This window comes from Schistocerca nitens, chromosome 4, assembly GCF_023898315.1.
Source record: "Schistocerca nitens isolate TAMUIC-IGC-003100 chromosome 4, iqSchNite1.1, whole genome shotgun sequence".
In the NCBI taxonomy this organism is placed as follows: domain Eukaryota; kingdom Metazoa; phylum Arthropoda; class Insecta; order Orthoptera; family Acrididae; genus Schistocerca; species Schistocerca nitens.
In genome coordinates this window covers 346,517,617-346,541,532 of record NC_064617.1, presented here as the reverse complement: position 1 = coordinate 346,541,532, position 23,916 = coordinate 346,517,617, and the positions used below count along the sequence as shown (strand labels likewise).

The 23,916-nt window shown below is 40.0% G+C and overlaps 1 protein-coding gene across 1 annotated transcript in view; it reads right to left on the bottom strand.

Moving 5' to 3' along the window:
• LOC126252303 (uncharacterized) overlaps positions 1-23,916 on the bottom strand; it is a 259,042-nt gene that overhangs the window by 43,024 nt on the left and 192,102 nt on the right. Inside the window, exons 7-8 of the mRNA XM_049953185.1 lie at positions 14,761-15,855; positions 5,787-6,044 (exon numbers count right to left, since the gene is read on the bottom strand). Coding sequence (XP_049809142.1) covers positions 5,787-6,044; positions 14,761-15,855 — 1,353 coding nt within the window. The remainder of the gene's footprint in view (positions 1-5,786; positions 6,045-14,760; positions 15,856-23,916) is intronic.

Here is a 23,916-nt window from a genome sequence, read left to right as displayed (position 1 = left end):
CGAGACTGCAGAAACCTAATACCTCAGCAGTTGTGGATCATCGTCTATTGGAATTACATTGAATGGATAAGTCCACAACTAAAGCATTTATCAAGATTCAAGTAAGGAACTACTAGTCCACTGTGATAGTGGCTCCATCCTTAATAATGCCTCTGGAAACACATTTTGATTAGGAAGAGAAAGCAGATATCCTACAATGAGCCAACTTCGGGCACAGACAGAGCAACAGCTGAGAAGCTGCTAGCAAGAGACTAACAAGTCACATATTTAGCATTTATATTTGTTTACATAGTTTATTTATTAAGTTACTAGCACGGTAGGGCGTGTGCATGCTGTGTGTGGATGCACGAGGAATTGGTCGCAGTTTTAGAACAGCTGAAGACACTTACTGCCACGGTCATCCATCTGCAGGCTGCTGCCTCAGCTTGTTGTGGCAGCAGAGAAACTGGCGCAATGCACGGGACACCTCAGGTGCCACTCATTTTGCCAGTGGGCTCAGCTTCCAGGGCACCTTCCAGCATACCTGTGAGGGACCTGCACTCACTGTAGGATGTGTAGCAGATTGTTATATGGCAGCTAGCATCACTCATAAGGTGCAAGCAGAGCTCACAACATTTGCAACATCGTACCCAGAGTCAGTCAAGTTCCTCTGGTTTGGAGCTGACTGGAGGGTCTCAACCGGAGGCTGAGCTGATTCTGTGACAGTCGTGGCTACAGATTTCTGGGTCTGCGCTATAGGATAGAATGTTGTTGGACTTCCCTCGACAGGTGAGGGATGCACTACACAGAGGAAGCAGCCGCTCAGGTAGCAGAGTACTTGTGGAACACACATGGTTTTTCTTTTGGCTGGGAAGTAGTTTGAGGTCCTCTGATGAAAGGCTCACCAGTCATTAGGCAAGCAGTGAAATCAAACTGTGTACAAAGTACAGGCACTTTGCTTGTCAAATCAGTAACAGTAAATTGTTGAATTATTTGTAAAAAATGTCCTGAAGTTACTGCCTCCAGGAAAGTAGTCGCACTCAAATTATTCTCGGAACTGGAGCTGGCTGAAACCCAAATAGAACTTTCCAAAATATTTAACGGGGCATGGGCATATATCAGAAAGAGAGATTAGACACCATAGGATGGGCAGTTTTCATTGCTGTAGATAAAAATATTGTGCCTATTGATGCCAAAATTAAGTCTGACTGTAAAGTTACCCGGATCCAAGTAGCAGGCCTATGTGAACTCAAGTTAATTAGTGGATGTTTTTACCAGCCACCTGATCCTGCTATAACAGTTGTAGAATCATTTAAGAAAAGACTACACTCAGCAGCACAGAAATACCCAGAACATGTAGCAGTTTTGTGAAGTACTTTTCGACATGTTTTCCAAAAATTGCCTCAAACAACTAGTTACACAACCCACATGCAATGGAAACACCTTAGACCTTAGCGACAGTGTCAGTGTAGAGACACAGATTAGTGATCACAACGTCATAATAGCAACAAATGGTTACTATAATTAATATCCATCAAGAAGGCTAGAAGAGTATTTCTGCTAGAAAAAGCAGATATACAGTTGTTAGCATCCCACTTAGACAATGTATGGACATCATTTAGTCCCAATATCACAGGCATAGAAAACTTATGGGCCAAGTTTAAATCACCCACTGGGGAAATTGAGCCAAATAAGTGGATTAAGGAGGGAAAAAAACCTCCTTGGTTTAATAATCAGATTAGGAAAATGCAGTTAAAAAGAAATGTGCATATGTCAACAGACAAAACATTCTAGAAAATCATGTTCCATGAGAACACCAGTGCATGAAGCAACCAACAACTTCCACCATCATACCTTAGCAAAAGATCTTGCCAAGAAATTGAGAAATTTCTGGTTATACGTAAAGTCATTAAGCAGGTTGAAGGCTTCTATTCAGTCACTCATTGATCAGTCAGAGGGGTAGGGGGGGGGGGGGGGGGGGCAGCAATAGAAGACAACAAACCAAAGCTGAAGGTTTAAATTTCAAGTTTATCCCTTTAATGGGCAGATTTTTACAGCAACTCAGTGAAGATAATTTTTGTGCTGTCCTATTAGAATTGTGATCAAATGACTACATTTACTTTTTGATAATCTTATTTTTGTGATTTAGGACCAACAAGTATGGTGGTACATAGCACCACAGCACTTTTGGGAGGCATTAAAACTATGGGGGTAGATGGATTTCCCACTTCCCTTTTGCGAGCTGTTGTGTATTGTCATTACACATAAAAACATAATGAACAGTGTTTACTATTTTTATGTTTTCTGTAACTTTACTAAAAAATAATTATTACTGATGTTAAAGTTTATTTACCACAATGTTAAAATAATCCCTGAAATGTTATCACATAATAATGGTACGAGTTGATACAGGTCATAATAATGTTTTTTGCAGAAGCGAAGCAATGTGTTCCGACAACAGTAGCGATGCCATGACAAACAGAAACTGATTGTTGTCACAGTTTTCATACACCAGGTGCAGTGTACTACCACAAGGTGTCAGGCACAGACAGAGGTGGTAAGATGTATTCCCAACAGCTTTGGGGCCTAAGTTGGTGGTAAGTATGCTTCTCAAGGACAGGATCACAAATGACAGATCAATTTTGTAATAAGTATACTTCTCAAGACCCTTCCAGGAACTACTTTGGTGGTAACCATACTTCCCAATAACCATTAAAACACCTTTGCTTGGTGGTATATGTACTTCCGACAGTCCTGAAGGCTATATTTCACTGATGCAGCAGACTGCCACTAGATGCCAGGAGCATACAGAAGTGGTAACACAAATTCTCTTAAACGCTGTAAAGAAATATGTTTAGTGGAAAGTATATCCCCCATGGCCCACGAAAGGGTTAAGTAGGAGTATGTAGGAGTATTGCACTGCTATTTGACACAGATTGCCACATGGAGAACACAGAAATAGGCATTCCTCATGAAGAGAAGCAACTGAAAGATTTGGAAACAAATGAGTCACCAGGTCCAGATGGAATCCCAATTCAGTTTTACAGAGAGTACTCTGCGGCATTGGCTCAGTACTTACCTTGCCTTTATTATGGATCTCTCAGTGCAAAGTCTCAAGAGACAGGACAAATGTGCAGGTGATTCCCATACATAAGAAAGGTAAAAGATGGATCCACCTTATTACAGACCAATATCCTCAACATCAGTTTGCTGCATAATTCCTGAACACAGTCTGAGTTCCAATATAATATATTTCCTTGCAACAGAAAAGCTTCTGTCCCCAAATCAACGTGTGTTTAGAAAGCATCACTTGGACAAAACTCAGCTTGCCCTTTTCTCACATGATGTTCTACAAACCATGGATGGAGGGCAACAAGCATATTCCATATTTCTTGATTTCTGTGAAGTATCCAACACTGTATCCCACTGCAGACTCTTGGTGAAGGTCTGAGTTTCTCGTTTAGGTTCCCAGATATGTGAATGGCTCAAAGACTTAGTTAGAGTATCCAGTAAATTGTCCTCAACTACGAGTGTTCATCAGAGACAAGGCTATTACCAGGAAAGTGTGACAGGGCTACTCTTATTCTCTATATACATAAATGATCTGAAGGACAGGGTGAACAGCAATTTACAGCTGTTTGCTGATGATGCTGTGATGTCATTGTGTGACTGAAAGAAGATACGAGGTGAATTAGGCAAAATTTCTAGTTGGTGTGATGAATGGCAGCTTACTCCAAATGTAAAGCAGATGAGTAGGAAAAACAATCCTGTAACATTTGAACACAGCATTAGTAGTATGCTGCTTGACACATCATGTTGACTAAATATCTAGGTGTACTGTTCCAAGGCGAAATGAAATAGAATGAGCATGTCAGGGTGGTAGTAGGGAAGGTGAATGTTCTACTTCATCTTATTGGGAGAATTTTATGAGAGTATAGCTTATTTATAAAGGAGACAGTGTATAAAAGGATGGTGTGACCCATTATTGAATACTGATCAAGTGTTTTGGGCTCTCAGGTTGGATTAAAGGAAGACTGTGAAACAATTCAGATGAAGGCCGCTATATTTATTACTGGTAAGTTCACAACACACATGTATTATAGAGATCCTTTGTGAACTCAAACGAGAATCACTGGAGGGAAGGCGACATTCTTTATGAGAAACACTATTGAGAAAATTAACTGGCATTTGAAGCTGACTGCAGAATCACTCTACTGCCACCAATGTACATTTCACATATGGACCATGAAGACAAGGGAAATCAAGGCTCTTACAATGGCATATAGACAGTTGTTTCTTCCTCATTCTGTTTGTTAGTGGAACAGGAAAGCAAATAACTAGTAGTGGTACAGGGTAGCCTATGCCATGCATTGTACGGTGGGTTGTGGAATATGTATGTAGATGTAGATGAAAGAGGAGGGAGGATGACATGATGGATGCATGCCTACATCTGGGCATAGAGCAAGAACAGAGCACCAGGTCAGAGGAACGGGGAAGGAGATACAAGCCCTGTGCCAGCTCCTAGGCAATCAGTTCATCAGTGCACCTGATAATGGCAACAATACCGCTTGCTTAACATTTTGCCTATTGGACACTGATATCTATCTTGCACTTGTGAACTGGTTTGTCAGTCAGAAGCAAGTTTATTGATTTATTTATTTACTTATTTTGAATGAACTTTACAAGTTAATTGAAATATTATAACAGCCACTGTATTACACTATTTCAAGATCTTAAATTTAGAGAGGAATTATCTTAAAATTCTGATCATTCTTGTATGCATAACAGTCACAATCAGAAAGGACATAATTTGCTATATTCTTGTATGGAAAAATCTGAAAATACGTTGCCAATTTTCTGATACAGCTAAGGGGGCAAATCCTCTGTGAATATATTAGTGACACTGCCACTGCCACCTCCACCTCCACCTCCACCTCCACCTCCACCATTGTTGTTGTTAGTATGGCCACTTTTATTTCATTGTTTCACTGAAAGTGAGGTAATAGACGTCATTTAAACTTTTTTGTCAAGTCATATGGGAGAATTTATACACTTCTCTTTGCAATCTTCCATTCTCATCATCTCTTTGTGAAAAGACAATCAGTTTTATGAATTTTATGTGTCATCCCAGATATACTGAAGCCATTAGTTTTCCAGCTTTACATACCATTATCATCATACCCGTGCCATTAATGCATCATGAAAAATCTGTATTCTGCTAGTTCATTCAGTTGTCACTGATCCAACAACTAGTTGGAAATACCCAGGTCACTTCATCTGCCTTATTTTCAGAAAACAGTCAGATGAATTGTCTTAAATTCATATTCAAATGAATTGCTGAAGATGGGGGGTAAACATAAAGCACCAGTCTTATGTAGGTTTCTTCCTCCTCAAACTTTTTGGCTGCAAGGTTTCTTTTACACTGTGTCATCTAGAGTTCCAAGTATTCAAACTTGAAATCTTTAACACTTTCAGTTGTAAGGTCTATGAAAATATATCACAGCCTTCCAAATAAGGCTGTATCAGCTTTCCATATTTATTTTCGAAGTGGTATAAATAATTATGGCAGAAGAATCCCTGTAAAATATTTTTCTACACATTGGTTCTGTTTATGAGCAAGCATTAGTTCCTCCAGAATAATAACACAAGAATTTTGAAAAAAAAGTAACTACTACAGAATCAAAATTCTCATGATCAGTCTCTTTAAATCAAAACAGTACACATACAGTACACAACTCCAAACAGCTTTATCCCACATTTCTCTCTTTATAGACAAAGAATATGAAAGATGAACACTTGAAACTTACTGCAAGCTCATCCAGCAATTCACGAAGATCTCTGCTTGGGACATGAACAACACTTTCATCACTGCAGCTGCTGAATTTGTTGACACAGCCCCCAATTGGAGGTGGGCGTGTATGAGCCTCAGATGTGGAGAGACCTGCTTCTGTAGGTGGAGCCTGAGGTGGGGGTGATCGCTCACCCTCAAGAAAACCACTGCTGTCTGAGCGCGTGCGAGCCAGCGTTAGTGGTGCACCATTTGCTTCCTCGTCACAAGTCATAAGCTGAAATTTACAACAGTTTACTGATATCAATATAATAGAGGGAAACATTCCACGTGGGAAAAATATATGTAAAAACAAAGATGATGTGACTTACCGAACGAAAGCGCTGGCAGGTCGATAGACACACAAACAAACACAAACACACACACAAAATTCAAGCTTTCGCAACAGACTGTTGCCTCATCAGGAAAGCAACAAACTGTTGCCTCATCAGGAAAGAGGGAAGGAGAGGGAAAGACGAAAGGATGTGGGTTTTAAGGGAGAAGGTAAGGAGTCATTCCAGTCCCGGGAGCGGAAAGACTTACCTTAGGGGGAAAAAAGGATGGGTATACACTCGCGCACACACACACATATCCATCCACACATATACAGACACAAGCAGACATATTTAAAGACAAAGAGTTTGGGCAAAGATGTCAGTCGAGACGGAAGTGAAGAGGCAAAGATGATGTTGAATGACAGGTGAGGTATAAGTGGCGGCAACTTGAAATTAGCGGAGATTGAGGCCTGGTGGGTAACGGGAAGAGATCACCCTGTGGCTAAACATGCCTTGGTGCACGGCCAGCGCATCTTGGCACAGTGTTACACCGTCCGGGTTATCTGGATACTTCCCACCAACACCAACCTATCCAAACTCCGGAGATGGGAACTTGCTTTTCAATATATCCTCTCTTCCCGTTACCCACCAGGCCTCAATCTCCGCTAATTTCAAGTTGCCGCCACTTATACCTCACCTGTCATTCAACATCATCTTTGCCTCTTCACTTCCGTCTCGACTGACATCTTTGCCCAAACTCTTTGTCTTTAAATATGTCTGCTTGTGTCTGTATATGTGTGGATGGATATGTGTGTGTGTGCGCGAGTGTATACCCATCCTTTTTTCCCCCTAAGGTAAGTCTTTCCGCTCCCGGGACTGGAATGACTCCTTACCTTCTCCCTTAAAACCCACATCCTTTCGTCTTTCCCTCTCCTTCCCTCTTTCCTGATGAGGCAACAGTTTGTTGCTTTCCTGATGAGGCAACAGTTTGTTGCGAAAGCTTGAATTTTGTGTGTGTGTTTGTGTGTCTATCGACCTGCCAGCACTTTTGTTCGGTAAGTCACATCATCTTTGTTTTTAGATATAACAGTTTACTGAGATTGATTTATTTTAACTTATATGTTATCACTTTTAACTCATATCTTGTGTTTTTTACACCATCGTAAACACACGGTTTCAATTCTTCCGATCTAATGCCACAAAAATTAGAGAAACTAGTATGCGATTAAGAGACAGAGTAATGTTACTGTGCAACTTACAGGCACTAAAGAAAAATTCAGATGTGACAAGACAAAATTTGTACTAGAAAAGCATTTTGCAAATGATTTTAGGTGTATCACTTGGAATTGTGTTTTGAAGTTTAATTTCTAATGGATACTTTGTTAACATCATTATATGACAAAAATAACAGAACTGAAACATCTTAGAAAGCTTAATCCACAAACTGAGAGTACTGAACTAGTAATTTTTGGAAGTCTGCTCTGATTTTTTCTCCAAAAACCTGTTCTGAGCAATATTTTTGTCAGTTTTCAAGAAAAATTGTGCATTTCATCTTTCAGTATTTTTCCCAAGTTTCAAGTTGAATATGTTTTGATGTTCAATTAAAAGCTGCTGCATCTGTAAAAATTTGACCACACAGTAAAGAAGAGCTTCATACATTCCACATTGTCTTCAATAAGATTCACCCCAAAATCAACTTCACCTTGTAGGTAGAGTGTGAGATCTGTCTCCCGTTCCTGGATGTATTGGTCTAGAAATGATCTGACAACCATCTAGAACACAGTGTATGTAGAAATCCTACAAAGAAAAACATGTATTTAGATGCCACTTCGTAACACCACCCAGCCCAAAAGCAAGCGGCCTTCACATGCCTTTCAAATCAATGGCAATAACAGCTTGCAATCAGAGTTGGATTTCTTGAAGAAGACAGTTAAGGCCAATGACCATGATGGTTTGTCCATAGAAAGGACTTTCATACATAATTAAATTAATTATGCTAGTAAGAATGATGGGGCACACAATGTTAGTCTACTGTTCTTTCCTACAGATACTAAATGGTGGCAGAATGCATACATGCACAATGAGAAGACCTTTAGAAATGATTGAGATTTTCAAGAATGAATGTAACTTTAGAAGAGAAGAGTCACAGATGGGCACAACAAAAAGACTGTCACAAATAAATAAAGCTACGGCTATTAAGGCCATTGCCCGCACACACACACACACACACACACACACACACACACACACACACGAATGCACACGCGCACATGACCGCAGTCTCAAGCAACTGAAACCACACTTCGAGCAGCAGCACCAGTGCATGATGGGAATGGTGGCTGGGTGGGGGTAAGGAGGAGGCTGGGGCGGGGAGGGGGAGGGGTAGTATGGTGGTGGGGGTGACAGACATTGAGGCACTACACATTAGACAGAGGGCAGGGGAGAGGTGGGGATTGGAGGGAGGAGGGGGGAAGTAGCGGACAAGGAGAAAAGTAAAAAGCCTGAGTGTGATGGTGGAATGACGGCTGTGTAGTGCTGGAATGGGAACAGGAAAGGGGCTCGATGGGTGAGGACAGTGACTAACAAAGGTTGAGGCCAGGAGGGTTGTGGGAACGTAGGATGTATTGCAGGGAAAGTTCCCACCTATGCAATTCGGATAAACTGGTGTTGGTGGGAAGGATCCATATGGCACAGGCTGTGAAGCAGTCATTGAAATGAAGGATGTCATGTTCAGCAGTGTGTTCAGCAACAAGGTGGTCCACTTGTTTCTTGGCCACATTTTGTCGGTGGCCATTCATATGGACAGACAGCTTGTTGGTTGTCATGCCTACATAGAATGCAGCACAATGGCTGCAGTTTAGCTTGTAGATCACATGACTGGTTTCACAGGTAGCCCTGCCCTTTATGGGATAGGTGAAGCTTGTGACTGGACTGGAGTAGGTGGTGGTGTGAGGATGTATGGGACAGGTCTTGCATCTAAGTCTATTACAGGGGTACGAGCCATGAGGTAAGGGGTTGGGAGCAAGGGTTGTATAAGGATGGACAAATATATGGTGTAGGTTCAGTGGACGGCGGAATACCTTTGTGGGAGAAGTGGGAAGGATAGTGGGCAGGACATTTCTCATTTCAAGGGAAGAAACCCATAGATAAAAATTAGCCATCCTCTGGCAGGGGTTGGACATAGGGTTGACAGCCCACTCTGTAAACTGTTATGAAACTTCAACATAGAGAAGCCAGATGGATAAAGGACGACTTGGCATGGGCAAGATTAAGGAGGATGGGCAACCAAACAATGGAGATAAGAAAAGAAAGAAAAAAAGCAATATAACACATAAATCAGATCTATTCATCGATACTCGGAATGTGAGATCACTATACCATCCAGGATTCGTGAAAGTGATGCTAGAGCGAATAATGAACCTGAAGTAGAGCATCGTACCTTTACAAGAAGTAAAATGGACCAGGAGTAGAATCAAAGGAAAGAAAGAAGCAAACATATTTTATAGCAGTATCGTAAGGAACCACAAGTTTGGGACAGGATGTGTGGTGCATCAGCAACTAAAGCACTTAGTAATAGGATTCGGCCCTGTAAACCCATGACTATCCACACATAGAATAAAAAGGAAATTCTTCAGCTACTCCATAACTAATACCCATGCACCAACTGAAGAATCAAGAGGATGAGGAAAAAGGAGTTTTTTATGAATCTCTATATGAATGCCCAGGGCAAGATATAAAAATACTAGCTGGAGACCTAAATGCCCAGGCGGAAAGAGAACAGATGGCATCTAGAGTACCATGCCGTAAGTAATGACAATGGGACGAGGTTGATACATCTAAAAACATGGTGGTAGACTCCACGTTGTTCCCACACAAGGAAATAAAGGAAATACGTAAGGGAACATAGACAGCACCACATAGAATTACAATAAATCAGATCGACCATCTACTAATGCGTGCAAGGCTTAACTCAGACTTACTGGAACTAAGGAGTTTAAGAGGTCCAAATACAGACACATATCAGTTCTGTCCAAACACAGACATGGATCACTTCCTAGTTTGGACATGGGTGAAGGCAAGAATATCTAATGCAAAGAAAGGAACCCGGCCCAGGACACAGAAATATAACATCACAGTTTTAGAATCAGCAGTAGCAAGGGAAAGACACCAGGAGAGAATAATTCAGACCCTTGAAAACGCTGGAGAATGTAACAAGATTGAAGATCAATGAGAAAAGATAAAAAATATAGTGCAGGTAGCAGCAAGCTAAATACTTAGGTACAGCGTAAGACGAACAAGAATCTCATGATTTGTTACCAAATATGAAACAGAAAAAAATGAAGCATATAGAATGACATTACAGCCACATATACCAGGAAGATAAGGGAAGAATATAAAGAGCAATGAAAAAAGGACCCAGCAGAGGAAAATGAGGGAGTGGATGAAGGAAAATGAAGAAATGGAGCTTGTGAAAAGTGCAAATGAGTCAAGGAAATTTTATAGAGAGGTGAGTAAGGCATGGAAACCTTTCAGCAGCAGAAGTAGTTTAATAAAAGATTAGAAGGGTGAAATAATAAGCAAATACAAGGAGATATGCAAGAGGTGGCATTGTTTCTTTGATAAACTCCTTAACCAAAAAGCAGTTGTAACAAGGAACCCAACAGAAATATAGAAGAAAGAACCCAGATAACAGTGTGGCTCCTCCTAACACTGGAGATGTAAGAACTGCAATGAGGAAACTAAAGAACAACAAGGTGGCAGGAACAGTCCACATTCCAGCAGAACATTTCAAGCACAGAGGAATACAAAGGAATATTAGGGTTGGAACTTATCTTACTATTGATTTTCAAGCAGCAGACAATAGCATAGACAGCAACTATATCAAGCTCCAGGTGGGTGAATTGGATATTTAAAAAAACTGATAAGAATGGCAATAAGAGGAGTGAGGAATGCAAGGCAGCATAAAAACTGGAGGAATGTAAATAATTGATTAGGGGAATGATTTTTCATAAATCTGTGCATATACTGTCTTATGAGGACAACACTGACATAGTACCATGAACTCTGATGGCAGTGGAAGAGACATTCAACACACTGTAACAGGCCAGCAGGAATATAGGACTAAATATAACTGCGAAGGAAACAAAATACCAAGCTGCTGGGAAAGCACACAGGGAGAATGTGCCATAATGATGGATAGTTGTGCATTTGAAAGAGTCGATCATTTCAAGTACCTGGGTTTGACTGTAATCAGTCTAAATGATTCGTCCATTGAAATAAAGCAGAGACTAATTTCAGCGCATAAAGCTTATTTCACTGTAACAAAGCTTCTATCTTCAAGGCTCCTGACTACAACAACAAAACTAGCCACCTATAAAACACTTATCAGACCAGTGCTTACACATGCCTCAAACACGGACTCTGACAGCAAAGGATGCTGAATTGCTGGATGCATCTGAGAGAAGGATACTCAGGAGAATCATTGGAAAGGGAAAGATGGAGGAGGAGATACAATCATGAGCTGTACACTGTATACAAAGATCAGCTACTAGAAGAATTGTGAAGCCATCTAGGCTGGACATGGCATGGCTGAATGATATGGAAATACCACAAAAGATTTTACAAGGAAAACAAGGGGGACAGAGAGGACGTGGTCGACTGAAAACTAGATGAGAGAATAGAGTCATAGAAGACCTTCAGAAGATGGGCTACAGGATTCTTTAACAAATGTGCAGGTAAATCCTCTTTTATAAGTGAATGTGGCACTGGTCTTTGACAGTGTTCAGGTAACTGTGAACATCAGAAGATCCTAAAGAAGATGGCAGCAGATGGGTCAAAACATTGATCATGTAAAAGAAACTGAAGAGGAACACGACTGGACCTAACAAACCTTGAGATTTTACTTCCAAAAATAATTCATGTCACTCTTCTGTTTTGGTCTCCACAGAGATGATAAACCACAACCAAATGTCTAATTCTTCCATTTTACCATCAAACAGCAATCTCTTGAGTGGTTATGGTGACTAATGCCATTAACATAAACTTCAGATGTCCATATCCATTCCAATTATAGGAGATAAAATCTATACTGATTCATTATAACCATTCAGAAGAGAAGTAGTACATAGTCTGAGATTATGAAAAGATAAGCTATAGCTTACAGTCATATATATGGACATATCCTATCTGAATCATTGTAATAAATTGGAATATACTGATGCAAGCACTTTGTAATTCTTTTCTGACTGACTCAGAACTGAGGTCATTTTTGTGTTTATGGAATAGCTAAGAAACACACGAATATAATAATAACTGCATACAGGTTTGCACACAGCTCAACAATCTGATGCAAGTCTTTCAACTGTATGCCACTCTGGTGACTTGTGTGTCCCTAACCTATCCCAGTAATCCTACAGGGGAAAGGAGATCTACACTTTAATGTTGAATCCAAACCATGTGTTGTTACTAGTGAATCTTCACTCAGAGGTGAAGCCTAGATTAAAGGCACACTGAAATATTCCACAGTCTGACCACAATTTGATCCTGTGACCTTTTAGCCCACTGTCATGCATTTCGACAGTAACCACCAGGTCTGATGTAAACAAATAAAGCAATAATAATTACCACTTTATAACATGTTAAGTGCGTCCTGCATCACATTTGTGAAGCACGGACTGATTGAGATTAATGACATGTTCCTGTGGAACATTTTGCCCCACAGCTCTTGCTATGAAAGTCTGCAGATGGCTTCATTAGTTATTTTGTGACAATGAAAATTTATACCTCATTAATGGGTCCCAAACTAGAAGCCAACATGCAGAGTTCTTATATATGTGAGACAATTGCAGATTGTTTGAGCTAGTATTCTGAAAGTTGTGAAATTATGTTGGTCCAGTGGCATTTGCTACCTCATCTTGTGGCCTATTATCTCCCATATTGCCAATAGCATACCAAGCTACAAATTCCAGTAAGTCATATTGCTAGAGAAGATTAGAGCTTATAATCTCCTCAACATAGACAATATTACAGATGATCTAATTAGCAGCTATAACCTGTTTCAGAAAGCATCTTTACATCACTTAACTCCACCCAAATATAGGCACAGTGTCTCCAGACAATCATATCACCAAGACATTACCTTTACTGAAAGGACAGTGAAACCTAGCAATAAGCTCAGTTGATCCTCAGAATTCAAATACTCAACTCAGTAATCAGTCTCTGTATGCACATGGTACCTGCAAATGAACAAAACAACCTCTAGTGTTCCTTTGTGATAATCTAAACATGTTACTCGCTTGTTCAATTGTCTGGAAACATAGGAGGAGGATCCAAATTAATGTTCCTGAACTGAAACTCACTTTTCAACATTATTCATTTCAGAAATAGATATTTGGCTCAACAGTACTTTAAAATTCATATTTCATTTCATTAAAAAAAAAAATAAATAAATAAAATAAAAAAAAATCAGAAACAAATAATAACAATTCCTCTCACATTTCTAGTCAATTACATATTTTTGGCATATAGAGGCAACAAATAGGTCCAGCGATGTTATCAATGTATTTATTGAGCTGCTTGATAGTGAAAAATTCAAGGAGGACAAAAACAAGCATGTACATCCAAGTGGGGGTGTAGTCAGGATTTTGAAAGCTGTGTGGATTTGTCATTAACACACATTACATTTAGAATAAGGAACTGTATCTGTTTTGTTCATTGGGGTTACACAGTGAGGATTGCCATGGAGATGAAAGAAGGTAGCTCCAGTAGCCCCCGATTGATGATAAGGGAAATGCCAAAGTAAAGGAACTAAGTCATTTAGCAACTGCTCTAGGTAGTGGCTTGAAACTGGAGAGAGAGATTTTTCTGGTTGCATCTCTGAAAGCCTCAATCTCAAAAGTCAGATGCTCATGCAGGAGATTTGACTGGCACGGCAGCATTACTGACAACGATTTGGCCTATTCCAGTGTGAACCAGTTGACTGCTGTCGCATCAGCAGAAAGGTGACAAACAAACAGGCAGACTCTATGTAAAATTTAAATAATAAAAATTAAATAATAAAAATTTCTCACATGCGGGTCCTGGGGGCGCATTGTACAAGTAAATGAGCTAACTTCCTGTTCAACTACAAAACTCAACACCAAAGTACATTCATACAGAAAATACAAAACAAGCCAACAGTATCAAACATATCTGTCTGTAACTCCTTTTACCATCAAAAAGTATACCAGAACACATTCTGTATAATAAAATCCACACTAACAAAATATGGGCTTCGCATTCAAATAAAAATGCTCACATCTCAATAGGTCAATGCAGTTGAAAAAAAAGAAAGAAAAAGAAGAAACAGGGAAACATGAATACAACTTGAAACTAGCAGTAGGAAAAACAATTTATATGCTGCAACTGCCTAGCTATGACAATATGAAAATTTCATTACAAGCTTACAATAAAACTAAGACAAAACAGTGGCAAAACAGAGACAATTACTTTCAAAATGCAATCTAATTTTAAAGTTTTATTTTACTTAGACTCATATTTTACTAGAGAGAGAGAGAGAGAGAGGGGGGGGGGGGGGGGGAGAACAAAAACATTATAAACAGTCAGTAAAACAAAGTCTCCACAATGTACAGGCTCTATGGATAGCATTAATGTGAATTGATGTACATAGATATATAATACCTCTTCCATTTCAAAGGATTCATCTGCAGTAGCATGACTAGCTGAAAGGTAGCTTGTTGAAGGTTGCTCATCTTGCCGAATCATCGTCTCCAGGTCTGCATGTGTTGCTGCGCACTTCCCCACTCCAGTGCTAGGATCAAGGAATTGACTCTGCACTGGCTGAACAATATCACTGATGTCCATATTTGCACACTCTAATTTAGGACTAGCTACAAGTGTCTCCTGAGATCCCTCCCGCTCTATACTGTTCTCACTTTTCTCAAAACTGTTTTCTTCTAAATCGTCTGCTTCGTGGCTTGTGAATTTCAATACCGGTAATGTGTCACCCGTTAACAAGACATCAGTTTTTATAGCACTGTTTGAGTTCTCACACTCATCCAAATCCTCATCAATGACACGATTCTGCCTTTTGAGACTGCTCCTGCGAAGAAGTAATCTCTCCTTATCAGTTTTCACAGAGTGAATGTCATCAACATTTCTAGATACAGAAGGTGGAAGTATTTCCAAAGCTTTATCAGTTTCTACCTCAACATTCATCTGAGAAGCATTAATCTTCTCTATCCGAGTATCAGTCTTACTACTATTATCAAACACATCAACCTCAGTGTCTGCTGTTAGTTCCTTATTTCCTCCACTTACGTCATGTGACTTCTCAATTTCTTCATTTTGTTCCTCCCTCCCTTCAGCTGATGATTCCACTGTATCATTGAAAGTCATTTCCACATCTTCATCAATTGATTCATAACGCACAGGCCGGCTGGCAGCTGGACTGTCAAATGTTGGAGATGAAAGATAGAATCGAGCATGAGGGCTTTCTGACTCCCAACTGCTGATACTAGTGGAGGAAATACGCTTACTGAAGCGAGGACGCTGAGGAACTGTTTGTGCTACACTAGAGTCTGAATCAGAAGTCATATTTCCAGTGGTGTGAAGTGACTGCGAAGGTGTCTCTGCGTTTTGAGAGGATTGGGCTGCTGGCACAAAAGGTGGGCGGAGTGGTGGTGGGTTGTGGTGACGTCGCTCGTAACTACCCTCGTCGGTATCACTGTCACTGTCCAGACTTGTCATGCTGAGGCTGGTAGCTGATGAAAGAACCTGTTAATGATAGTTGATATTAGAACTGTCTAAAATGTGCCGAGATACACTTCAGAAATACACTTAAAACATGTAAGAAAACAAATGACAGTGATGACAAATATACATTACACTCTCAAACTCAAGTTAGATAGTACAGTGCTGAAGAGTACACCCAAAAATGTCAATGCTGTTGAGTAACAAGTTGCTGCTAATACCTAATTTCTCTAATATTTTTGTTATCAGCTTTAATTAATGAAAAAAGTGGCAGCAGGTTGGTATGTTTAGGCATTTGAAATCACAACAAATTAATGAAAATTAAAGACTTAATAGTAGGAAATGGACAGGTATGTAACTGATAACATGTGTCACTGAAGTTAAGAGATATAGGCTGTGGAAATACCCAACCAGATTCTATTGCATTGTGCTTAGGACTATATCAAGTACAGAGTTCAATCTGCATAAGCTTACTTGCAGCTGAAAATTTTGACAAATATAGAAACAATAACATAAGCATTTTTTAAAACATAATTTAAGTGCATTTGTACATCACAAATAAAAAAAACTGTACAGTCTTATTTGAGAAAAAAGTAAAATGTGTAGCCAACTCTGTCATAATACTGCAAATAAAAAGTGGAAGTGAGGAGAAGGAATACAGATTACATCTTAACATTGTATTGGAAAATGCAGTATGCCACAGATACGTAGCACTCTGAAATGGGCCTATATGGAGTGATTTCATGAGAAAGAACACACATGGACACACATTGTCATCTCAGATGAATATGGTGTTTCCATTTTCATCATGAGAGCAAAAAATAAAATCTAACAGTGGGAAAATAGTCTCTCTGTTCTACAGAGAAAGGTTTAAAGATGAGTACAAAAGTTCTGGGAGAATTGTGAGAAAGGACATGCCCCTTAGCTAAACAGTGGTTCTCTGTATGAACCCATAATTAAAGCCCAATACTCTGAACATTAAGATCACAAACTTAGGTATGTAATAAATAACATGCAATACTACTGAATGATAACAGCCTTCTCCATGGTGATATCTGATAAGACATTTCATTACCACTGAGGGATGTAGACCGCCTCTGGTGGGGAAACATTTCAACACTATAAATAACCTGAAACTTTCCTGTCATCCTGTGATACTCATTGCATATCCAAGAAATATTTTCTTCAAAACCATTTTGCAATGGACAGGTATGTGAATGACTGGAAGGAATTGAAGTCTAAACTTCACAAATGGCAAGTTGACCAAGAGGGGGGGAAAAAACTTAGAAAAAGACTGAAACACCATTGTCTGAAGAGAGAAAGCAACCCCACAATACGAAAGTGAAACAAATTGCCCATCTCTAAGTACTTCATGCAATCCTAATGGGCTTAACAAAACAGAAAGCACAGAACTGAACTGGGGAGAAAGGAAAGTTATAGCACAATTTAATTAAAAGAAGGGATCAGGTCATAGGACACATTCTGAGGCATGAAGGGATTGTCAATGTGGTATTGGAGGAAGTGTGGGAGGTAAAAATTGTAGAGGGAGGCAAATGGAATAAATATGGTAAGTAGGTTCAAATAGTTATAGGTTGCATTAATTACTCAGAGATGGGGGACACCTGTGCAGGATAGATTATTGTGGAGAGATACATTGAACAAGTCATAGGACTGAAGGCAACAGCAGCAGCAGCAACTAAAACAACAACACTTATTTCCAAACAACAACAGTAGTAGTAGTAGTAGTAGTAGTAGTAGTAATCATCAGGAAAATAAGAAATAGCAGCGAAACTATTAGAAATTGAGTCATGCACAGCTCGTGTTCATGCCATTTACTGCTTGACATCTTGTCTTTGCGGTACTGCCATCCCATTTCTTACTCGATTTACTGGCATCACTAAGTTACTGGCCTGCCTGCCTGCCCATGAGTGGCAGCAGCAGCACTATCGATAAGAGCACTGTTGTACTATCTTTGGAGCGACCACTAGCATTTCCAGGTCATGGTGTGTGGCGAGTTCAGTCAGGATGGAGCTCCAATGAGGCCTGGACAGCCATTACTCGCCCAACCACTAGGGACATACGCATGCACAGTCCAACGGAAGGAGACTGGAGTGGTGATGACTGTTGGTTGTCATTTGGTCGGTCGTCTCACCAGGTGACGTGTATTTGGTTTTCCAATTGCTTCTGGGCCCCTTCAATTGATCATCTTGCGGGACTTGGGTCGGTTCCTTCCTTGTACACAGATGTCAGATGGCCAATTGGCAAGTGTTCCCTCTGCATGGTTGGGTCCAAGCCAGTGTCTCCGGGTCATCGTGCATCTGAAGGCAGTCGGGATGGAGCAGCAATGAGGTCTGGAAAGCCATGGCTCACCCGACTGTCGCCGATACACATGCCTTGAGTGGGAATGACCTCTGTTGGTCATCTCACCGGACAACGTGTGTTTGATCGCCGATTGCTTCTGGGTTCTCTGTGTGTGTGGACTTGTGATTCGTCCTGGTTGTTGCCCAGTGACTGGTTTTAGTATTGTTTGAGTTGTTTGTGGAAGTGTTTCTGTGGAACTGTGTGTAGCTTGTTGTTTTGACTGACCAATTATTGTAATGCTGTCTGCATGTTGGATGCAGAGTGTCAGTTGGGACGGAGCAGCAAGGAAGTCTCCGCGGTGCGAGGCCAGGCCATGTCCGCTGGTGGTGTTCTACATCTACATCTACATTTATACTCAGCAAGCCACCCAACGGTGTGTGGCAGAGGGCACTTTATGTGCCACTGTCATTACCTCCCTTTCCTGTTCCAGTTTCGTATGGTTTGCGGGAAGAACGGCTGCCGGAAAGCCTCCGTAGGCGCTCGAATCTCTCTAATTTTACATTTGTGATCTCCTCGGGAGGTTAAGTAGGGGGAAGCAATATATTCGATACCACATCCAGAAACGCACCCTCTCAAAACCTGGACAGCAAGCTACACCATGATGCAGAGTGCCTCTCTTGCAGAGTCTGCCACTTGAGTTTGCTAAACATCTCCGTAACGCTATCATGCTTACCAAATAACCCTGTGACAAAATGCGCCGCTCTTCTTTGGATCTTCTCTATCTCCTCTGTCAACCCGATCTGGTACGGATCCCACACTGATGAGCAATACTGAAGTATAGGTCGTGTATTAAATCAGTTTTTTTTAATTTTACATAAAGGCCTTCAGCTGTGTTAAATTAAAATTTTGAGCATTGATTGTTTTAGAAAACAATTTGTTATTCTTAGAAATTGTATATGAAATTGTTTGTAATCCAGGCCCTAAGCAGTTGTTCCATGTGTTGTGTGTGGCCTTCAGCCGTGGATTTTTGTGAACCCCTTAATAAGGCCTTCAGCCGCGTGTATTCTCTATAGGAAATTTTCTTATAAGGAGCAAGGGGTTTATTCTAAATTATTTATCTGACTTGTTGTTCAGGCCTTCAGCCATTGTTTCAAATTTGTATGTGGCCTTCAGCCATGCAATAAGTTAATCAAGCTTCAGCCGTTCTGTTGTAAGTTTAAAATGAAATTTTCTTGCTTAGAAAAAATTGTTTATTAATGTGCCTTAATTATAGCTGTCCTTCAGATGTTTAGTGTAGGCCTTCAGCTGTTAATTGTTTTCATTGCTTATTTTTTTAAAAAAATTTACCGTCTATTTTTAATTTTTTTAGATTTCTAAGCCAGGCCTTCAGCTGTTCTTGTGTTTGTTGTGTGGTTTTGGTCCCTCAGCTCAGAAAGCATCTCAAGGTTTCCTTAACTAGGCCTTCAGCTGTATTGTTTAATTGTGATCTTTTAAGCCAATGTGTGAATAAGAGGTTATTAGAAAAATAAAGTTGTGTGTTTGATTGTGCAACTCACAGTAACTGTTTACGGCCCCATTCACAACCTTAACCTTATCCTGTGTGCCCTCTGACTACCTACCAATCAGGTGTCAGAAATATAAAACACAGGGAGTTGGCTGTTTTATGACAAATATATAGTAACTTAAAAATGGCAATCAGGACAGGTATTTCCACAAATATACAGCATTGTCACTACCAAATAAGCATCTAATAGTTTAATGACCAGCAGAATCTCTGTCAGGAAATTCCAGACACTGATGTAACTAAATACTGCCCCCCCCCCCTTTTTTACGTGTCTGTGGTAAACACGTACTTATAAATCATCGTTACAACTGTGCAGTACAGAACAATACAGACACAGGATTGTAAAAGAAATAAAAGAGTGTTGGATGGGCATGGAAGAGTGTCATACTGTATACCATCTCCCTCCCCTCTTCCCCCCCCCCTCACAAACATAGAATTTACATGGAGAAGCCATACTCTGCAGCCCAGCAATTTCAATGAGTTTTGGGGATACCATTTGGGGCCCACTCCAAAGTAGTTCTGTGAAAGGGTAAAACTTAGTTTCCATGAACAATTATAGTCAAAGATCATAATGCAAGATCCATTTCAATTCAAATGAAATCATCAAAACATGACACGAGGGATTTTCACTTTTACATATCAGGCATACATCAGAATAGTTTCTAAGAAATTGAAAATTTAGAGAGAGTGTGTGTGTGTGTGTGTGTGTGTGTGTGTGTGTGTGTGTGTGTGTGTGTGTGTGCGCGCGCGCGCGCGCGCGCGCACACACAAGCATGTGCACACCTTTTGTCTTTGTGTGTCGAAATGAGTCATACTTCAATATTTTCCACATGAAGATGCACTGCCTTAAATGTAATCAGTTGCCAGCCTCTACATTAACATGTTATTGTACACATGTTATAAGAAGCAATCAAAAAGTTTCCATTTGAAGACCGTGCAGTGAAGAATTGGTGTGCCAATCAGGCAAAATTGCCATGAGCACTGAGGCAACCGTCCCACTGACTTAGCAGTTTGAAGATACTCGGCTGATAAAACACCAATTTCTGCTGTGTGGAGAAGTCTAGGACCTATTTAAGGGGCCACAAGGCATGATATTTGTATGGGGATAGATCAGGACTATGGGGTGGGTGCCACAAGTGTCTCCCACCTGAGTCTTCCAGTTGAGGCTGGCACTCCAGAGTGACCGGCATTTTGTGTCAAACTGTGACCAGCTTGGAATGTGGCGCAAAAGTGGTTCTCGACAGACACGGTGCTTCGTATACACTCTTATTCTCCGATGGATGTCTACCGGACATCTCTTTTGATGACCAAGAAAAGAGTAACAGCACATTGGTCCTGTTTGGATTCATTTGGTAATAATGTCACCATAGTTCACATTTTTGCATTTACCACAAACACATCAGACAGACACAAAAGCCACCCTAATTCCTTGCCTTTATGTCAGTGCTTATACACCCTTGTTACAGTTGTGCTACGTTGCATATACAGTGCAGCAACAACATCAAACTGAAACTTTTTGATTGCCCTTCATAAATGTAAGCCAAGCATGATTTCCATTCCACATAGTGAGGAAGTTATGTGGGCATAAGAAAATGAATTTCATTCAGTGTACCGGGTGGAAAATATTTATGTGCTTTTCTGCTCCTGTATGTAAAACTGAAACACTGAAAGCTAACCACAACAGGCAGGGAGGAAACAAGGAAGCCAGAGAGAGAGAGAGAGAGAGAGAGAGAGAGAGAGAGAGGGAGAGAGAGAGAGAGAGAGGACTCGTGCAAAAAATGTGAAACCTCTTTCCTCTTTTCATCTCCACATTCTCTTAAAAAAAGGATAGTATATTTTGTGAGAAATGTTTTCATCGCTTGCAGGCACCTATGCTGGCTACTTTTCTTAAAATAATATATAAATGTTCATTACAGCTTTCTTGCCGTGTTAAATAATGACAAATATTGCAAGATTTGTGAATAATAGCCATACACAGAAGTTCACTACAATGTTTGAATGTATGCCTTATGCATTTCGTCCTTGCCTCAGTGGCTTTCTTGCTGTGGATCGATATCACTAATTGTTTGGTTTCTCTGAGATTATTACTTTTAAGTATGGATGGAAGTAAATTAATTTTCAAGTGTTCAAAATATTTGACCTGTTCGAACTGGAGCCTCAGTCGGACCACTGACTTTTTTCTTTTCTTTTTTTTCGAAAATGGAACTGTAATCACCTAAACCTATTCACAGGCTAATGTTATTAAGAGGCATTTTGTCAGGAGCTATTCATGACATAGGTTAGGAATATTTCGGTTAATAATATGCCGTCTTCGATCACGACATTTTGTCGTCCAGCTTTAATAGTACAAGTTTTGGAGCTATAGCCAGAGTCTCCAGGATTACACTGATGTTTCTCGGAGCTTAACCCATTTCTATCAGCTAGCAGTAAATGAATAGTCGGAAGTTTTGTGCAAAAAATAACTCGCACGAGAAACGAAGAAACCCAGTACAATTAATGATTACATACCTGTTGACACAAACTTTGTGTCTTCAGCACCAGTGAAAAACTTCCGTACTTGCACTTATATGTTAAATAATAAGTATGTTACATTATTTGCTGTGTAAGGACAAATGCTGAATTTTTTCACCGATCCAGAAGGCAAAACATTTTGTGGCCAAATGAAGGTAATCATTAATAATAGTTTATTTATTTAATCCGAGATTAAATAGTTCATTTACTGCTAGATGATACCAAAGGACGTCAATATTGTCCTTGGGAATTGAGCTTTTATTCTTGAGAGAGTTTATTATCTTCCTAATTTCGGAAGAGTGCAGAAAGTTGTAATAAACAGTTCACATAATATGCAAAAAACTGGTGATTTCTCAGACTGGGGAACAATCAAGAACGGGGTGCTGCAAGGTTCGGTCTTGCGTCCTCTGCTGTTCTTAATATATATTAATGACTTACCATTCTATATTCACAAAGATGCAAAGCTGGTACTTTTTGCCGATGATACAAGTATAGCTATCACACCCGACAGACAAGAATTAACTGGTGAAATTGTAAACGATGTTTTTCAGAAAATCATTAAGTGGTTCTCTGCAAATGGGCTCTCATCAAACTTTGACAAAACAGAGTATATACAGTTCCACACAGTTAATGGAATGACCCCATTAATATATATAGACTTTGATCAAAAATCGGTAGCTAAGGTAGAATATTCAAAATTTCTAGGTGTATGCATTGATGAGGGGTTGAACTGGAAAAAACACACTGAAGATCTGCTGAAACGTTTGCGTTCAGCTACTTATGCTATTTTGGGGATATACATCTGAGTAAGTTAGCTTACCACGCCTATTTTCATTCTCTGCTTTCGTATGGCAACATATTCTTGGGGTAACTCATCATTGAGTAAGAGTGTGTTCATTGCACAAAAGTGTGTAATTTGAATAATTGCTGGAGCTCATCCAAGATCATCCTGCAGACACTCATTTAAAGAGCTAGAAATCTTCACTGTAGCCTCACAATATGGATGAGACTTACCAAACAAAAGCGCTGGCAGGTCGATAGACACACAAACAAACACAAATATACACACAAAATTCAAGCTTTCGCAACAAACTGTTGCCTCATCAGGAAAGAGGGAAGGAGAGGGAAAGACGAAAGGATGTGGGTTTTAAGGGAGAGGGTAAGGAGTCATTCCAATCCCGGGAGCGGAAAGACTTACCTTAGGGGGAAAAAAGGACAGGTATACACTCGCGCACACACACACATATCCATCCACACATACAGACACAAGCAGACATATTTAAATATGTCTGCTTGTGTCTGTATGTGTGGATGGATGATCTTCACTGCTCAAGGTTAAATCTAACTTTGGGTCAGAAGGGGGTAAATTATGCTGCCACAAAAGTCTTTGGTCACTTACCTAGTAGCATCAAAAGTCTGACAGATAGCCATATAGCATTTAAAAGGAAATTAAAAGAATTCCTCAATGGCAACTCCTTCTGCTCATTAGATGAATTTTTGGATATAGTAAGTGGGTAATTTCCCAACCTCCAAAATAAATAAATAAATAGAGTTGTTGTTGTTGTGGTCTTCATTCCTGAGACTGGTTTCATGCAGCTCTCCATGCTACTCTATCCTGTGCAAGCTTCTTCATCTCCCAGTAACTACTACAGCCTACATCCTTCTGAATCTGCTTAGTGTATTCATCTCTTTGTCTCCCTCTACGATTT